Raw genomic sequence first — 17293 nt, 5'->3', positions numbered from 1 at the left:
TAGTAAAATGGTGAACTCTTGTAGAATTCTGGGGACAGCCGCCGCTAGCCGAGTACAAGGTGGCCTCCCCACGCATCTCCTAAGGCCGCTCATGATCCGCCCTGGCTTGCCTCTCCGGCCTCGGCCCTCATCGATCCCCTCGGCCTTCCCGAACCCCCAGGACCCTTCAAGAGGAGCCAAACACCTGGCTATGATTCGACGAACGTGGGGCCCTCGGGGGAAATGAGGTGACTTAGCCGGGCACCGTCTTTTGTAGGCTGTGTTGTGGGACATTCAACACCCCAGCGAGACCCCTGCCTGCCCCTCTGGATCCCTGTCCCCCACTGGCTTCCCGAGTACTGGCTTGTCACATACCTCCCCAAACCACCTGTATCGAGAGAGAATTCACGTAGCATGGAATTCACCCTTTCAGAGTAACCGTGACTCTGGTTTTCATTCAAGTTGTGCAGCTCTCAGCGCGACCTGCACAGCCCCGCCTCCCTCCAAGAACATGCGGCCCAGCAGCAGCCCTGCTCTCCTGGGCAGCCGCTGGCCTAGGCTCCGTCTCCAGACTCGCCTATTCTGGACGTTGCCTATAAATGGAACCATACAACGTGTGGCCTACTGGGTCTGGCTTTGTCAGGCGCTCTCTTTTCTAAAATTTTAATTCTCAAGTAAGCTCTATGCCCAACACGGGGCTTGAACTCACCACCCCGAGATCACGAGCCGTGTGTTCTACCGACGGAGCCGGCCGGGCTCACGTACTCTTCATCTTCAGGACAATCTTGAGGCAGGAAGCTCCCCCACGCACCGGTGTCCCTGGCTTCAGCTGTCCCTTCTCTAGCAGCGGCCACTGACGCCAGGATACGGACAGTCCCCGAACCTGTCGGACCTGCCCCTCCCTGTGCGACTGGACGAACGGGGGGGCGTGGGGTGGGCACAGGCTCGGCAGGTTCCCGGCCACGGCCGCCCTGGCGCAGCATGTCAACACCACCAACACCCTGCAAACGTTATTTAAAAGTATTTTTTTTATTTAACTTTAATTTCTGAGGTAAAATACTTTTTTCTTTCAACTTCCATAACAAAATACAGAGCTATCAGATACCCCTGGAAAAAATATGTATATTATACATATATTTCTATAACATTACATCATATATATATATAATATATATGCAAAAATCTGAAGACTTTATAGAAAGTGGAACATCTAAAAGGCACTGCACAATGGAGTCGATTACTTACATCTATGTACATATACACACTGCTGAAGTGGGTAACTAGTGAAGTCACCTTTCACATGTGAATGTCTCACTCACAAATCCCTGCCTCACAATTTTATAACTCAAAGAACGCCCAGATATTTCAAAACAAATTAACTGGTAACTCCCCCCACCCCCCAAAGTGAAAATAGAACAGTTCTTGAAAGATTGGATCAAAAAATTTTTTTAAGCAAAATTAAAATGTTCCATTACCCTTTACAAAACAAAAAGTACAAACATAATTATGGAATAAATAAAAAACAAGGGACAAACAGCCAACTGACTACCCGCTTGGTGAGAAGTGATGTACTTCAACTATGTTTTTTAATGCTTCTGAAAGTTTCTTGGCCCATGGAGGACTAGGGTGCAGTATTTCCCTGCATTAGCTAGCGAGCTGGTTTAATGCAGTGCAGCCTGAAGACTGGGGTGAAGGGACACTGTTTGCATGAACAAGTTCTTAATGAAATTTCAAGATTTGTATTTGCAAAGTTTTAAATGTTTGGCACAGCGAAATCTGGAAAAAATGGAGGAGAAAACAGGCTTGGTTTTGTCCCCCTTTTCTCCACCTGCTGCCAGTGATGAAACTCACAAGAGAGGCCTGGTTTTGTGCTGGGCTGGCGACAGGTGCTGCCAGGAGGGGGTCGGGGGGTGAGAAAGTACCCCCCACCCCTTTACCCCAGGAAATGTCAATGACTTCCACATTCCTGGTCCCCTTCCTGAGCAAGCCCAAGTTTGGCTCTGTGTAAGGATCCCCACACCCTGCCCCAGCCCCAGTGTGCAGTGCAAATCAACCAATGATTTCCTGGTGGAATGGCAGTCAAAGGAAACAGTAAAACACCAAACAATTTCTTAAAGCCAAAAAACATTTTTCATGGAGTTGAACATTTTTCGAGTGTGTTTTTTCAAGTTAAAAGCAGTGACTTTTTGTTCAAACAGAAGCAGCATCTAGAAATTCTGGCACTTGGGTTCCAGGGGGTTCCAGGTATGCATCACGGATTTCTCTCCCTCGTATTTTAAAGGCCTCGAGTTTCTATTCCTGAGTTCATACCGACACGTGCCGGCCCTCTGCTCTCATGGACAGAGGGGGGGCCAGCCAGCCTCCCTGGTTAGATTGAGCAACGCCAAGCAGAGAGCCATCCTGCACCTGCCCGGGCTTGCTTTCTGATCCGAGGTAAGAGATGCAGAGAGAGAAATGGACGAGAAACCAAAAGGAGCCTGAACAAGGAGCCCTTCACAGCCCGACCAAAGCCCGAGTTGACAGAGACCGCACTCCAGATCCCTTCCCTAGGGAAGGACACGTCACTATTTGGAATCTGAACTGAACGAGGAGGTGGACACTTGCCAGACAATAGCACGATGGACTCAAGTCATCCGAAGCCACCTATCAACCCACTCACCTGCTCTGACCCTTTCCCATCTCTCATGCATGCACTCCTTTCAAAAAGATCCCCCCAGCCCCCATTAAAAGACACCCCTCGAATGCTTCTCAGTGTACAGAGTTCACTGAGGCTAAGGTGGAGTCGGGGATTCCTCCAATTCCTAGACGGCGCCCCTGTGCCCACTTCTCACCTCCACTGGCTCTAGAGCCCTCTCCTCTCTCCCTGCCTTGAGGCCAGGCAGACTTGAGCCACTTCAGCGTCTCCTCTGTTGGCCACAGCGCGTGGTTACGAGCACGCACACGTGGGTGGCTGTGGCTTCTCTCTGCACCCCCCCCCCCCAAAATCAGGCCCCTTCTGCTTCATGCCAGAGTGACACTTTCCTGTTCCTTTGTGCTGAGGGGCTTTCTCTCGGAGAAATAGCTTCTACCTGTAAACCGGAGTCTCCTGTGGGATGGTCAGTTGATCGTGAGAACGAGAACAATCTAGGGAAGTGGGTATGGCAGGAATGACACAACGGGACAGACACACCGACTCCCTCGTTCCTCCCGGGCTCTGGCATCTAGCCTCCTTCTGTGTCTCTGTCCACCTCCGCCTTCAGCCTCCACAAGCACCCACTGCACCCCAGCTACCTTCTGCACTTCCGGGCTTCATTGGCCCTGAGCTCCCACAATCCTGCCTTTCTGCTCCCCGGCCCCAGGAAGTCAAGAGGGGACCACTAAACACCAGCTCGACATGTAACCATGTTTCCACGTTCCTGGGTTGTCTGAAGAGTTTTCCGTCCCTTTTACAGGTTTATGCTGACAGACCCGTATCACGTGATGAAAGTATGTTCATTGTTAAGGCTTCACTTAGGAGACGATCAGAGACCCAGACACGTCGCAGCCATCTCCAGGGCTGGGCTGCTCGGCGGACTCACTCGCAGTCACTCTGCAGTCTGGCTCCCCAAACCCACGATGGTAAAAGACAAATGAAGATCATTTTTGTGTTTGTTTTTAAAGGCATCGGGTTACTTCCTCATGCCCTCTTCTGTCTTCCCTGAACGAGAGCTTACGAGTCCTCATGGCTTCTTAGCAGGTGGAGGAGGGGCGAGTCCAAGGAGCCCGCAGCGCGAGTCCCGCCGCCCCGCCGGGCCCTCCCAGCCCCGGGACCGGTGCCACGGCTCCCGCTTCCTGCAGCCGGTTTTTTAAAAAGGAAAGGAAAAACTGCCAAACGACAAAGGAAGAAAGAAGAAAAGCAACATCTGAACATCCCCCTGTCCCAGTAAGACTGAGATTACGTTACTCCTCCCCCGAAGGAACTACACAGAAACATTTCAGGCAACACACTTGGTAAAATGGTCTCTCACTGCTCAGCCTCCCCACCACGCCCTACTCCCTTCTCCCTCCCTCTCCGAGCAAAAGAAATTCATTAATGGCTTTTCATATATAAATACAATAGAAAAGAAAGAAGTCTGGAACCTGAACTATAATGGGACCAAGGACACCTTGGCCCCCTGGGAGTTTGTCAGAAAGTGTGAGCCTCCCCAGGAAGCAGAGGCTCTTCCTCCTTTCAGTTCATTACCCTTCCTGCGTGCTACTCACCAGGAAAAAAGTGTTCACGTCCCACCTAATTTACAACAGAAGATACCCATCCCATCCCCCAAACATAAAAAGACGTTTATGCCCCTAGAATGATCAAACCAGTCTAATTCCCTCCCCTCCCCCCAACCCTCAAACCTCGCTACATAAATACACGTCTGCATGTGATTATAGTATAAACAGCTCCCAATCCACCTCCAGTCCTAGGCGTCGGCAGCGGCTGTGGCCAAGCCCCGGGGTCCAGACCCACTCCAGAGGCACTTCCCGTTCTTACTCAGCTCTCGGGCTTCAGGGTCGTCGTTCCAGCGCCGCTTCAACCGGAGCTTGGGGGGCATCAGGGCATCTTCTTTCTTCTCGGGCACGCTGGGCTCTTTGCCAGGCCTGTCCTCACTGTCTTCAGTCACCTCTAGGGGTTCTTCACTTGGGCTGCTAACGGGGACAGAGGGCCAGACTGGTGCGGCCGGGCGGGCAAAGATGGTGCCTTTTTCCTCCTCTATGGTCCTGCTTGGCACAGTGCCCTCCTCATGGGAGCGTTCCTCCTCTCGCACCAACTGCCGGAGACTCTCGGGATCCTTGTCAGAGGCTGGCTCCACCTTAATTCTTGGGGGGACGGGAGCCATGGCGGGAGCGGTGACGGGGGCTGACTCCTCACTGCTCTCCACCCTCTCCCGGTTCTTCCGCCCAGCTGGCGGTGGCTGCAGCTTGATGGAGAACTGGGCCGACTCCTCGGGATGCATTTGGCACTGCAGTGGCGGGACCATGAGTCCTGGGTAACGGGGAAAGGTCCGGGGACTCAGATGGTAGTTGAACACAGAGCAGGCTTGAGAATGAAGGTAGTGTTTCATTTCCTCGGGATTGAAGGAGAAGCAGCTGCTGCTGGTGAAGGGGCTCAGGCCTGGGGACGGGCTGTAGGAGAAGATGGTGGGAGTCAGGGAGAGGGCTGGGGAGATGGGGACGTTCAGAACACCTCCGCGGCCAGGGAGCGGAGAGACAGCGAAGGGACTGTGGGGGTCAGGGTACATCCCTGGCCTGGTGAACAGGGGAAGCATTATGTCAGGCTTGCGTTTCTGATGGCCAAGCCCTCCACCGACGGCACTCCGGGAGGAGGAGGACAGGAGATCCACGCCCCGGCGCCAGTCGGCGGCTGAGCCATCCTCCAGCTCCGGAAGCTCTGCCTTTCTGTCGGCGCCACTGGCCGACTCCTGGCCAGAAGCAGTGAGGGAGCCGGCAGAGAACCGCCCCGGCCGCACGGCACTCGTGGGAGAATGTGTGTCCAGCGGTGGGAAATGGAACCGGGAAGAGGCGGTCGGCACTGGTGGCGCACTCTGGGGAACCACACCTGTGATGGTGGAGGAGACAAAGGCCACTTTAGAGAACTGGTCACCCGTCGTCAGCACGGTTACTTATGCTACGTGAGCCCAAGATGTTTACATCTTGTTATGACAGGAAGCCAACGCTCCGGCCGCGTGGAATCCCTCCGCCCCCCATCTTCCCAGGAGCACAGCTCGCTTCCTCTACCCGAGCCGGCTGCCGTCTCTCCCTAGCCCTTGCCCACTTAGTCTTCACAGTACTCGTTACCACCTGAGATAACCATTATTCATCTGTGCTCTGAAACATCAATTCCACGAGGCGGGGGAGAATTCCTACTGTTCACGACTAGACATAAAGCAGTTTGTGGTTAACAACTAGTTGGGGCTCAATACAGGTTAGTTGAATGAACGGATGGGTATGTGAGCCTTCTCCTCTCCAATCTAGATACTGTGCTGCAATTCTCAGCTTGGTAAGTAGTGTTTTTTTATTTTCATACTTTTGGCTTTATCGATCAAGCAAGCAAGCAAACCAAACACAAACACCACTGGAAATGATGCGCACGTAAAGCAATGCATTAAAAGCCCAAAGACTCTGCACCTCACATACTCAGACTCGCGCAAGACCATATTTAAGAACAAAAGAAGATTAAAAAAGAAAAGGCCATATGGTCATTAAGGTGAGTTCTTATGGTAGATCTTTTATCATTTCTGATATAAAATCACCACAGAGATTCAAATATCTTTTGATCTCTCTAAATCTGTTTCCTCTAACACATTCTACGTAATGATCTCCATTCCCATCCTGCTTTCAGTGCTCCTCAGGCCCCGAGCAGGCTGGGAGACAATACAGGACCTGTTCCCCCCTGCCCCCCCCCCGCCAAGTCTGCCCGCTAAAACTGAAACTCGAGTTGAAGCAGAAACCAACACCACACTAAACACATCATATTCAGAGGCCCATAGGTTCTCCACTCCCCCCAAAGGTCCTTCTCTCAACAAGGCGTAAGAAAGGTGTGCCAGCAGAGGCCTCAGAGCCCCCTCCGGGTTCCTGGGAGGTACCGGAGGCTTCGATCAGTGATGATGTCAGGAGGGCTTTTTACACTCTGAGGCAGAGGTAAGGGAGAAGGAAAAGTAAGGAAACCCAAGTAAGTATGGTGACCTAGGAGAAGAAACGAGGGCGTGAGGCCTGGCGCGGCTGGGAACTGCGCCATCAGCTACCTCCTTCCGGTTCTGGAGTAACAGGGGCCATCGGCCAGGACTCTGGCGTGGGCTGCCGTGTGCACTGTGGCCTCTGGGCACCTGGGACTGAGTGACACTACCAGAGCATTTCCCAAACCGAAGTTCCACAGAAACTGCTCCTTGTCCCCCTAAAGCCAGTGACCTGATTTTTCAATGAGGAAAAACTGATGCATGACCTTGTATATAATTTGACTAGAATCAAGAAGGTCCCAGGCCCGCCTGGGTGGCTCAGTCGGTTGGGCGTCTGCCTTCAGCTCAGGTCATGATCCTGGAGTCCCAGGATCGAGTCCCACGTGTGGCTCCCAGCTTGGCGGGGAGTCTGCTTCTCCCTCTGACCCTCTTTCCTCTCATGCTCTCTCTCTCTCAAATAAATAAATAAAATCTTAAAAAAAAAAAAAAAAAAAAGGAAGGTCCCAGGCCAAAAATATCTCTTCTGCCAGCCTATTACAGCAGCTAAAATTCTATCTACTCTTTTTGATTCATTTGGGTCTTGATTTTATATTAAGACCACATCTACTGAAAAGCAAAAAACCACTTTTCATGTGTTCTGAAGGACTAGGAGTATAATGTGGTGGCGGAGGGGCGTGGGGACAGAAGGTCCTGTCTCCTGAACAATTTAGTTTAGTTTTGTTTTTTTTTAAACTGGAGGGTATTTCCTTCTTTACACAGGTCAAGGTACATTGTAAATTTGCAAGAAGAGCACAGAACACACAACACTTTCCGAATGAACTTAGGGAAGGTGTAACCTAGGAGCAATGCTGCAGGGAGCACTCTGGACCCTCCCCCCTGACCAAGCATAGCTGCCTACCGTTACATGGGGTATACTGAGACAACAGGTCTACGGTTCTGTTTGAAAAACATTAGCTTACTGCTTCCACAACTCTGAATAACACTGCTTTGAAGGAGATGACCTTCAAGAAGCCACTATGAAACCTGAGTGGCTGAGCTGAAAAATCTGGGTGTGAATCTCAGTCCTTGCACGTTCTATTTCGTAGCATGTAACCAACTGGTTTTTGACCCCCTTTGGCAAAATGGAAATAACAAGACCTTTGCCTAGGTTCAAACCCCGGCTCTACCACTTCTTAGCTGTGTGACTCTGGATAATTTACTTACCTTTCTGTGCCTCAGTTTCCTTACCTATAAAAGGGCTCATGTTATGAAAACTTAAAGGCTTAATATTTTTATAAAGTCCTTACAATAGTATCGGCACACAGCAAATTGTATGTTAGGTATTTGTTAGGACACGTAATTTTTTACTACACAATAATCACACTTTAAAAACAAAAACTGTAAAAGGCACATACTATTAGACAAGAACAGTAGAGTCATGTTAAATTTCCCAGGTATGTTAATGTTACTGGGGTCATGGAGGAGAATGTCCTTGTACCTAGGGGATACGTGCTGAAGTATACAGGAGACAAATGTCATGTCGTCTGTAACTTAACCTCAAAAAAAACTTAAAAAATATATATAAGAGAAAAAACATGTGGCAACAATGTCAATCATTAGTGAACCTAGAGAGAGGACACATGGGTGTTCACAGTTCTATTTTTTCCCATTTTTCTATAGGTTTAAAGTTTTCCAAAATAAAGAGAAATACAAAACACCAGGGTGGGGGTAGGGAGGCACAGAGGAGAACTCCTGAACCAGTCCCACTCCACCAGGTGAGCACTGTTCCTAGTATCTTCTGTATGTTCCCAATGTTTCTGATGGACAATAAACATTAAAAAATACAGAAAAACGTATTTTATAGCACACTTTTAAGAGTAATGACGAGACTGTACACAGAAGTACTTCCACACCATCCAAATGTCAAGCATTTTACCCTAAACTGTCAATGGTGAGGAGGATGGTGGGGGAAGAGAGAGCATTCATTGTGCTTTTTACTCTAAACCTCTGAATTATTTGGATACGTACCACCACCATCTAGACATGATCTCTCTGACCTCCAGATTCAAAATCCACACAGCTCTGCTACCTAGAGAGCTTGTCACATTCCACACTGTTATTTCGAATTGTGCTCAACTTCATCTATCTTATCTCTCCTGCTAAATTTTATGTTCCTTGAGAGAAAGAACTCCACCATAATCTTTTCTTTTTGTTTTCAGGACTTAACACATTATCTGTTGAGCAAACGAATGAATTCCAATCTGGGGGAGGAATGTATGAACTATTCAATAAAAGCTGGATTTCAAGAGCTAAGTCTCTCAGGAGTGGTTTCCTGAGAAACCGTTCAACAGGTAACTGTACTCAACAAGCCCATATCAATCTTGGACTTTGCTGTCCTCTGTAATTTTCTCATTTGTAAAATGTGAATACTGAGATACACACTTTATAGCAGGCTGGGAGAGTTGAACATGGTAACTCACAAAACACCAAACAAAAGTACCTCCACGAAGCAGATGCTCAATAAATGTTACGTTTCCCCTGTCACCATAAAAGTTAAACCAGAAACAACATTTGGCCTATCTGGGTAAAAGTGCTTTATGAGTTAATGACTCCCGTTCTTTGGGGTTATCTGTACCCAAGACGTAAGCAACCAAGTATATACCTAAATGAAATGCACACTGATCTGCTTTCCCTGTGACTTCATTCCGCTAGGGTCTTAAACTTTGTTAAGGATCAATGTTGGTCCCACTGCTTTCAGGCAGACTAGGCTGTGCCAGGCATTACCGCTAGGTCGCTGGCAGACCAGAGTCTTCCCCGAGTGAGGATCCAGATTTTCTTCCCCTGGAAGGGCGCATTACTCCCAAGGGCTGATGGGTGTGCCTTGTTCCAGGCTGCCCAAGTGGCTGGACTTCTGGGTTTTCAATAGACAAAAATGGGTCAAAGACATTAAGAACAAAACCGACAAAGCCCTTTTTGGCGGGGGGTGGGCGGGGAGTGGTTTGGAACACCAACACATTCTTCAAAATTGCTGGTATATCCAAGTAGAGTCCCAATTCCTCTAGGTAGACAGGAAGGGGGCCAGAGTGAAAACTAGAGGAAACAGGATTCCAGTGGCTAGAATGGTCTGATTTCCTAACACCTCTCCCTCAGGCACCAGGAAAGAAAACAGGTTGTGATTAGAGAGATGCATTCCAATACCACTTTTTTTTTTAACACATGCCCCAGGGACAGGAGGGAGTGGCTACAGGAGAGATGAGATGGAACTGTGGCGATATAGCAGCATCAAGCCCAAACTGCCCTAACTTGTTGTGTGCAGTTAACGACCTATCTGCAATGGATCTCAGCAGTATATTCTCAGCCACACCCCCGCTCTGATTTTTCAAGTTTCTTCCGACTTTTCTCTGAGAAGTCAGAATACTGCAGCATAACACACACCACCACAGAAACAGAGTACTGATGGACTGGTCAGAAACTGGTTAAATACAATCTATTTTCCTAGGGAGGGAGAGGTCTTGCCTCTGAACTGAAACAAAACCAACCCCCTACTAAGAGACTGGACAGAGGCCAGTGTGACCTAAAACCTTCGTGAGGAGCCGTGATGGCGAGCTATCCGAGGAGAGCCTGGAGGGGAAGCCTTGCTGCACTTAAGAGCAAAGAAGGTCAAGTAACCCCAGACCTTACTCTCTGAGGAGGTGCTGCTGCAGATCAAAGACACTGCTTTTCACTGCAAACATACGAACCTCCCCTTCTGTGATTAAGGATGCTGTGGTTTTGATGATATTCACTTGATAAGGGAGAGCTTGGTAGTTTCATAGAAAATCGGAAGTGTTTGTAGAAACCGGTTCTCGTCTATGAAAGAGCCGCTGGGCAGGGTGTTAACACTGTGAGTTCTGAAACACTGAACTGAAACATGAACGCGAACCTATGGAACATAATTCCTAAAGACGACAGCGGAAAAGTATCTGGGAGACACAAATAATATGCACAAAAGAGAACCAAATAAACAACTAAACAAATCTCTCTTGATGTAGCAGACAGAGCCTGTCACTCCCTGTAGGGGACAAACAGGGAAACCTAAGCAGGACCCTGGGGGCAATCCACGCAACTCTAGTCTAATTTCTAAAATTCCTTTAACATGCCAGGTCTTAGACTTGGGTTTTTAAACTTCTTTATCAAATCAAAATTCATTCCCCACCGAAAGTTTGCTTCTTACCACTTGACCGAATGTTGATGAATGGGTAGTTGGGCATCACCAGCTTGTTGAAGTTAAATTTATAAGTAAACCTTTTCCCTTTTGTTTTATGAAGGATCCTCTTGTTGTAATAGTATCTGTAAAAATAGGAACATGTGTCAATTTACCTTCTAGCTACTGACAATTTTTAATACACACAGGTAACCACTGAGATCAACAGTTCTGGCTCTAAGTATTACATCGAAACATCACTATCATTCTTTTGCAGCCCGGCCTTGAGGTTAGGGCTGGGAGACTTATTCAATTTTCAAACGATGTTCTAAGTCCTTGGCTGGAGCTTTACAGAGACAATCTCACTTTAAGATCCCGAACACCTATCCTAGCCCCAACCACTCTTCTCCTCTGTCACTCTACAGTTTCAATTCCATAGTCCATTTCCTTCCTGTTCCCCTGTGTGTCACTGCCGTGCCCAGGCGGGGGCAGACAAGTCTCTTGGGACGCCTGACATGGCCAGTCTGGAGGCCCGAGCACAAAGCGCAGGCGAAGAAATGTCCAACTGTTTTGTGGCAGTGGGTCCAACAATCATGTGCCCCAATGTGGACAACAACAGGCGGCCTGGCCTGCCTCACTTTCACAAGGATGCGAGAGAGGGTCCAGCGCAGCTGCCCAGCTGTGACATTCAAGGTCACCAAGACTGAAGAGAGAAAGGGGCCTCTGGCCGGGAACCTATTCGGGAGCACCACTTACACACGGCCTTCTGGCCCCTTGAGGGTGAAGAGGTTATGAAACGTAAAAACTGACAAAGAGAAAAAAAGAAATGGAGAGAACCTGAAGTGGTCAATCTTTAGACATGTCAGAGCAACCTTTGGACTGACAACCGAGCTCACAGATATGGGACCTGAACAGCAAGGTCAGGTCCACTCAGGGAACCCTCCTCCTGTGTGCTCTGCTTGCTTCACATTTCCCAGTTTCTTCCAGGAGAGCCTAAAGAAGAGCAATTCTAACAGATTTCCCACAGGGAAGCCTAATCTTTCAGATTACAAATGAGCTCCGACCTGAGTTTCACCGCACACGCTCGCCCACTACAGAGCAGAAATCGGTGGTCTGTCAGGACCCAAAGCCAACCACGTTGGAATTCCCTCCTACACAGAACCAAAGATATGCTTTTCTCCTCCTGTGCCTGTGCTACTCAGATTCAGCAGCTCCTCTCCTCCCACTTCAAAGCCACACATATTCACTTAGACAGTGCAGTCTCTTTCCACCTGATACCCTTCTTATCCAACATTCACCCCACTGCTTCGTCTCCTTCCGATCTGTTAACAGCATGGATTTGGGAACCCTCTCCCTCACCTGAGGGCCCGGCTCAGCTTGTCGTAGTTCATCTGGGGTTTGCACTTCCTGCGGCCCCAGAGGCGGGCCACCTCGTCAGGATCCTTGATGACAAACTCCCCGTATTCTCCCTGCTGCCAGGCAATGACATGGCGGAACTCTTCCTTCTGCAGCAGTTCCAGGATGAAGTGCCACAGCTGGATCTGCCGGGAGCCCGGGGAGGACTCGGTTTTATAGGCCCAGTCAGGGAACTGATACCCTTTAATGGGAAAAGGGCAAGATCAAGGTAGTCAGGAGTTAGGTTCATACATATCAGTATCCCCGACTTCACATTCCGATGCTCAGAACCTCTAGAGTGCTGTGCAAACATGCCATAAACAGCCCTTCGGTCAGCTGGGGCTAACCACAACAGGGGAGAGGAAAGCACGGAGATGTCACCTTTCCTGTGGCAATCACTTGATCTGCTAGAGCTGGACAGCAGCACCCAGGTGTGCCAACCTCTCGCTCTTTCCTGCATTACTAAATCTCACACCTACTTTCCACGAGGGCAGGAACGTTCCAACAGAAACAAACAGGAAAGACGAGCTAACATTTTAGGGAAATACGCTGAAAACCCCTTGTCCCTGAGGGTGGAACTGTGTCTCTAACAGGGAGGAGACTCTAAAGCTTGGGATAAAGGTGTGGTGACCAGACATGTTAATATACATCCATAAGAAACAAGCCTAAACTGTGCTAGCAGTATCCACCCAGTCAAGAGGCTGTCTAGTCATGGTCTGACATTTGTGAACATAGCCCAAGTGGAGAGAAAAGGAACCCCTGAGGGACATTCCAGGTACATCAGAGATGATTAACTTCTGCTCACCTCCACCTCCTTCTGGCTTTTCCACGATGCTACAGCCTGCTTTCATTTTCGCCCTCCTGCTGAGAGACACAAGCCACATCAATTACTTTAAGGTGCTATTTATTTATTCTCCTCCCAAGGTTTTCTGGCACAGCCTTTCCCCAAAGTTCCTTTCCTTGTCTTTCCCTCCTTATGTAACCCTCTTTCTTTCAAATATGTCACCTCCAAACTGCTAATCCCCAAGTCCTCAAATGATGGTCCTCAGGTCATCAGCTTCAAAGGCCATAATTATCTCTCACCTGACTTTAAACCACAAAGTGTAAACACTGCTTTAATATTTGCTTTCTTTCTCCTGACCAGCCCTTCAGATGTAAGAAAGGAAGAGGGCAGTGAAATGGGTCCAGAAAGGCAGCCAAAACAAGCCCAACGGTTTTCTTCTATTACTAGACAGGCCCAGATGCCAAGACACACATGCCTGAGTTCACCCAGATGTACCAGTTTTAAAAAGAGTAAAAAAATCCAAGTCCATCTGACTGCAACTCCTGAAAACATCTGATTTTGATTTATTTTGCTGAATTATGGGAGATGGGAGAAGGAAAACTCCTCCCAGTCAGAAACTAACCCCCTCTCCTTGAAAAACACCGTGGGATACAGGAAGTAAACACACCACATGTACAGTTACTCACATTACTTTGAGAAATATTTTCACATTTTTCTCCCCTTAACAGGAAGGAAAAAAGGCAGGCATTTCTGAGAACCTTCTGTTGAAAAAGCGCAGGGAGTCTTGCTGTGATCTGAATTCATTCCATCCAGATTTACAGTTCCTCAATAAATTTCCTGTTCCTAGCAGCAAGCAGTTTTGTATCAGTCAATCCTTTAGCAAAACGGAGGGAGGGGTGAAGCTGCCTGAGGGAGAGGCGGACAGGAGAGGGCAGATCTCCGCTCTCTGCTCCCCAGGGTGGATGAGAGGGCCGCAGCACCCACATTAGCAAGAGCGCTCCTGGACGGAACGTAGGTGCCTCAGTGGCCTCGGGGTGGGGTGGGGGCGAATTCCTAATCTTGGAAATTTCATCTAACCTCGGATTCCTCTACATCTTTCGAGCTTTTTTCTCACCACATACATTAAAATAATCAGCGAGTTTGTCTATAAAACTATGAGGACGACATAAACACCCCAAAGGAAGGAGGAAACAGACGCAAACACAGACACGCAGTCACACGAGACACACAATCACAAGGCCTCGGAGCCTCTCCCGGCTGGCTGCTCCCAGCTCCCCGACAACCAGGGAGGAAAAACACCGCTCCCCACCGTTCCAGGAAGCCGCCCGGGCTCCCAGTCCCGGATGGCTCCGTCGGAATGCAGGCCCTCCATTCTGCCGCAGGAGTGCCCTCCAAGCGCACGACTCGGGGGTCCGGACCCCGCCGCGGCAAGGACTTGACCAAGAAGCTTCCTCCCGACACCCCGGCTCCCCGATCACCCCCTCGCCGGAGTCCGCAGACGCCTTGTCCACGCCGCCCGTAAATTCACCGCGAGGCCGCTCGTCTCGAGTCTGCAACCCCCCCGGGCCCTCGCCCTTCCTCAGCTCGCGGCCGTTCCCGGGAGGGCGAGGCGAGCGGAGGCCGGCGCTGCGGCTGCCCCGCGGCGGCGTGCGGGCGGCTTCCCGGCCCCCGGAGCCTCCCTCCCTCCTGCCTCCGGCCCGGCCGGCCTCACCCCGGGGCCCCGCGGAGCCACCGCACGAACGCACCCCGGGTCCCGGCCGCCCCTCACACACCGGGGGCCCCGCCGCCCCCGCGCTGCCGGCGGCCCGGCCGGGGCGGTAGGCAGCCCGCTGGGGGCCCGACCCCGGGGACACTGCCAGTGAGGCCGGAGGTCGGCCCGGGAGGGCCCGGCGATGGGGCCGGGACTCACCTCTCCCCGGCGCGGCCCGTCTTCGCTCCCGTCTCCTCCGCGGCGTCTCCGGCTCCTCCTCATCCACCCTAGCAGGAAGTGACCTCCTCGGCTACTGTCGTCACTTCCGCCCACGGCCGGGGGCGGGTCCGGGGCGGGGCCGGGGCGGGTCTGTCCGCCGGGCTCTCCCCCTGGGCCGCGCCCCGGTCTTTCTCCTCGCCGCAGACGCCGACTTCCGCTGCCCCGCCCCCGCGCTCCTCCCGCCGGGCGCCGCGCTGCGTCACGCCGCGGGGGCACGTCACGCACGCTCGCGGGGGGCGGGACGGCCCCGACGGCCGGCAGGGCGGGTTGGGGACGCGCGGCCGGGCGGAGGCGCAGGGACCGCAGTCCGGGGACCTGTCACCCACCCCCGCGGGAGTCGGAGCCCTGTGCCCGCCGAGGGCCTTGCGCGCCCGGGGGAGGAACGCCGCGGGTGCCTCGGGGCCCGGCCGCGCCCCCCGGTTCCCCGTCAGTCTGCGTCCAGTCCCGGTGTCCAGATGCAAGCGGCTGGCTCGCCTTCTCCCTGAGTCGCTAGAAAACATCTCGCTTTCTTTTTCTTCTGCCTTGTGTTACCCGTGCGAGCGATCGCGAGTGTCTTGTCGAGAGCATTTTCGGCCTGGCCGGAAGGCTCGTTCGCGGTGAGGGCCTCCAGCAGCTCGCCCTGGCTTTCGTCCCCAGCTCCAGGCCCACCAGGAGCGGGAAAGGGAGTGGGTGTCGGCAGGGCTAAACAAACGGGCATGAGCACTGAGAGTGGCAGACGTGGAGAACAGGGATAGAACCCAGCAGGATTGAAGAGCTAGTGGGGGCCTTTACCTCCCAAGGGCTACAGAGAACACGGGAACATCACCGTCCGTCCGAGCTTGGCTTTGCCACTAGCCATTCTCTAGCTGTTGATAGGTTAACTAGTAAGTTGGTCCCCTCTTGACCTAAAGTAGTCCTTTTTGTTTGTTTAAAAAAGAAAGGATAATAGCATGGGGGATGTAGGGTCTTCTCTAGTTAGAAAAGGATACAATGTAGGTGAATAAAATGAGCAAAATTTTAGGGCCATAGAGAGGATTACCAATATCTGCAACTGTACCATGAGCTCTTTGTGGGAACTGTCTGCATGACCTTTGTGTCTTCTGAATAGCGCCCTGAGCAGTGTCTTCTATGTAAATATCAGATGTTTTGTTGAACATTCTTATTAAAATACTGGGATTTAGCTGAATGATGTAAATTGTAGTTGGATCCCAGTGCCTTCAGTTACTAGCTGTGTGACCCCCCATTAAGTTACTTAACCTCTCTGTGTCAGTTCCTATAGTATCTGCTCATGTGGTTGTATTAAATGTGTTAATACATGTAGAGTGGTTAAAAGAGAAGAGCACGTTGTAAATAGGGCAGATGAACAAATATTAGCAAAAAAAATCCTAAGAATCATTATCACAGAATTCTTTAATCTTACTGGTTGTGTGAACTCAGAAACTAGGGTGATCAGGAGCAGCTTCCTCTGAAAGTGTGAAATTGCTAACCTTTGGCTCAGGGCTCAAACTGTCCTGGTTAGAGCCAGAACTTGGCCTCTAAGTACCCTGTGTGGTACGAAGGGCCAGCAGCCAGAACCAGGCACTCTTGGCATATTCTTATTCACCCTGGTCTCCTAGTGGTTCTCTGCTGCTGCTTCTCTGGCTAATTAGGGTCACAAAGGATGACTTGAGTAAGTAAACACAGTTAGCAGAGATAAACAGGTCTCTCTCTCTACCCGGCTGGAGTCTGAACTGAGGTATCGAGTAATGTTTATGTCCCAGCAGAGCTCCACACAAGTTTGTTTGTTTTTTTTTTTTTTAAAGATTTTACTTATTTATTCATTAGAGACAGAGAGAGAGAGAGAGAGGCAGAGGGAGAAGCAGGCTCCCAAGGAGCAGGGAGCCCGATGCGGGACTCGATCCCAGGACCCTGAGATCATGACCTGAGCCGAAGGCAGACGCCCAACCATCTGAGCCACCCAGGCGCCCTCCACACAAGTTTTTACGTTAAGAATCTAATCACTGGGCGCCTGGGTGGCTCAGTCGTTAAGCGTCTGCCTTCGGCTCAGGTCATGATCCCAGGGTCCTGGGATCGAGCCCCGCATCGGGCTCCCTGCTCGGCGGGAAGCCTGCTTCTCCCTCTCCCACTCTCCCTGCTTGTGTTCCCTCTCTCGCTGTGCCTCTCTCTGTCAAATAAATAAATAAAATCTTAAAAAAAAAAAAAGAATCTAATCACTGGCCTCAGACTCAACAAGCAGATTTGGGTTTGACTACGCAAACTGGGAATTTCCTAACAATTACGGGGTCCAGATAAATAAGTTTTGCATTGGGAATCGCTCTGTGGTGGCAGAATCTGGAAAGACTGGCACGGTT

The 17293-nt window shown here is 50.7% G+C and overlaps 1 protein-coding gene across 4 annotated transcripts; it reads right to left on the bottom strand.

The window, feature by feature from the left end:
• Positions 1-989: 989 nt before the first annotated feature.
• On the bottom strand, positions 990-15029 carry ETV3 (ETS variant transcription factor 3). 4 transcript variants are annotated; one of them, XM_081825378.1, is made up of 6 exons: positions 14904-14963; positions 13681-13837; positions 13016-13071; positions 12175-12412; positions 10846-10961; positions 990-5536 (listed from the first exon to the last, which is right to left on the bottom strand). In XM_081825378.1, coding segments are annotated over exons 2-6 (1548 nt in total). In that variant the 5' UTR covers positions 13683-13837; positions 14904-14963; the 3' UTR covers positions 990-4400. The 4 variants fall into 4 exon arrangements, with proteins under 4 accessions (XP_081681504.1, XP_081681505.1, XP_081681506.1 ...); XM_081825379.1 differs by lacking the exon at positions 13681-13837 and having other exon boundaries at positions 13016-13074; positions 14904-15029; XM_081825380.1 differs by lacking the exon at positions 13681-13837 and having other exon boundaries at positions 14904-14981.
• Positions 15030-17293: the final 2264 nt, after the last annotated feature.

This window comes from Leptonychotes weddellii, chromosome 6 (genome assembly GCF_054177405.1).
Source record: "Leptonychotes weddellii isolate Sample4059 chromosome 6, ASM5417740v2, whole genome shotgun sequence".
Classification (NCBI taxonomy): Eukaryota; Metazoa; Chordata; class Mammalia; order Carnivora; family Phocidae; genus Leptonychotes; species Leptonychotes weddellii.
The sequence above is the reverse complement of the archived record's forward strand: the minus strand, read 5'-3'. Positions and strand labels throughout refer to the sequence as shown.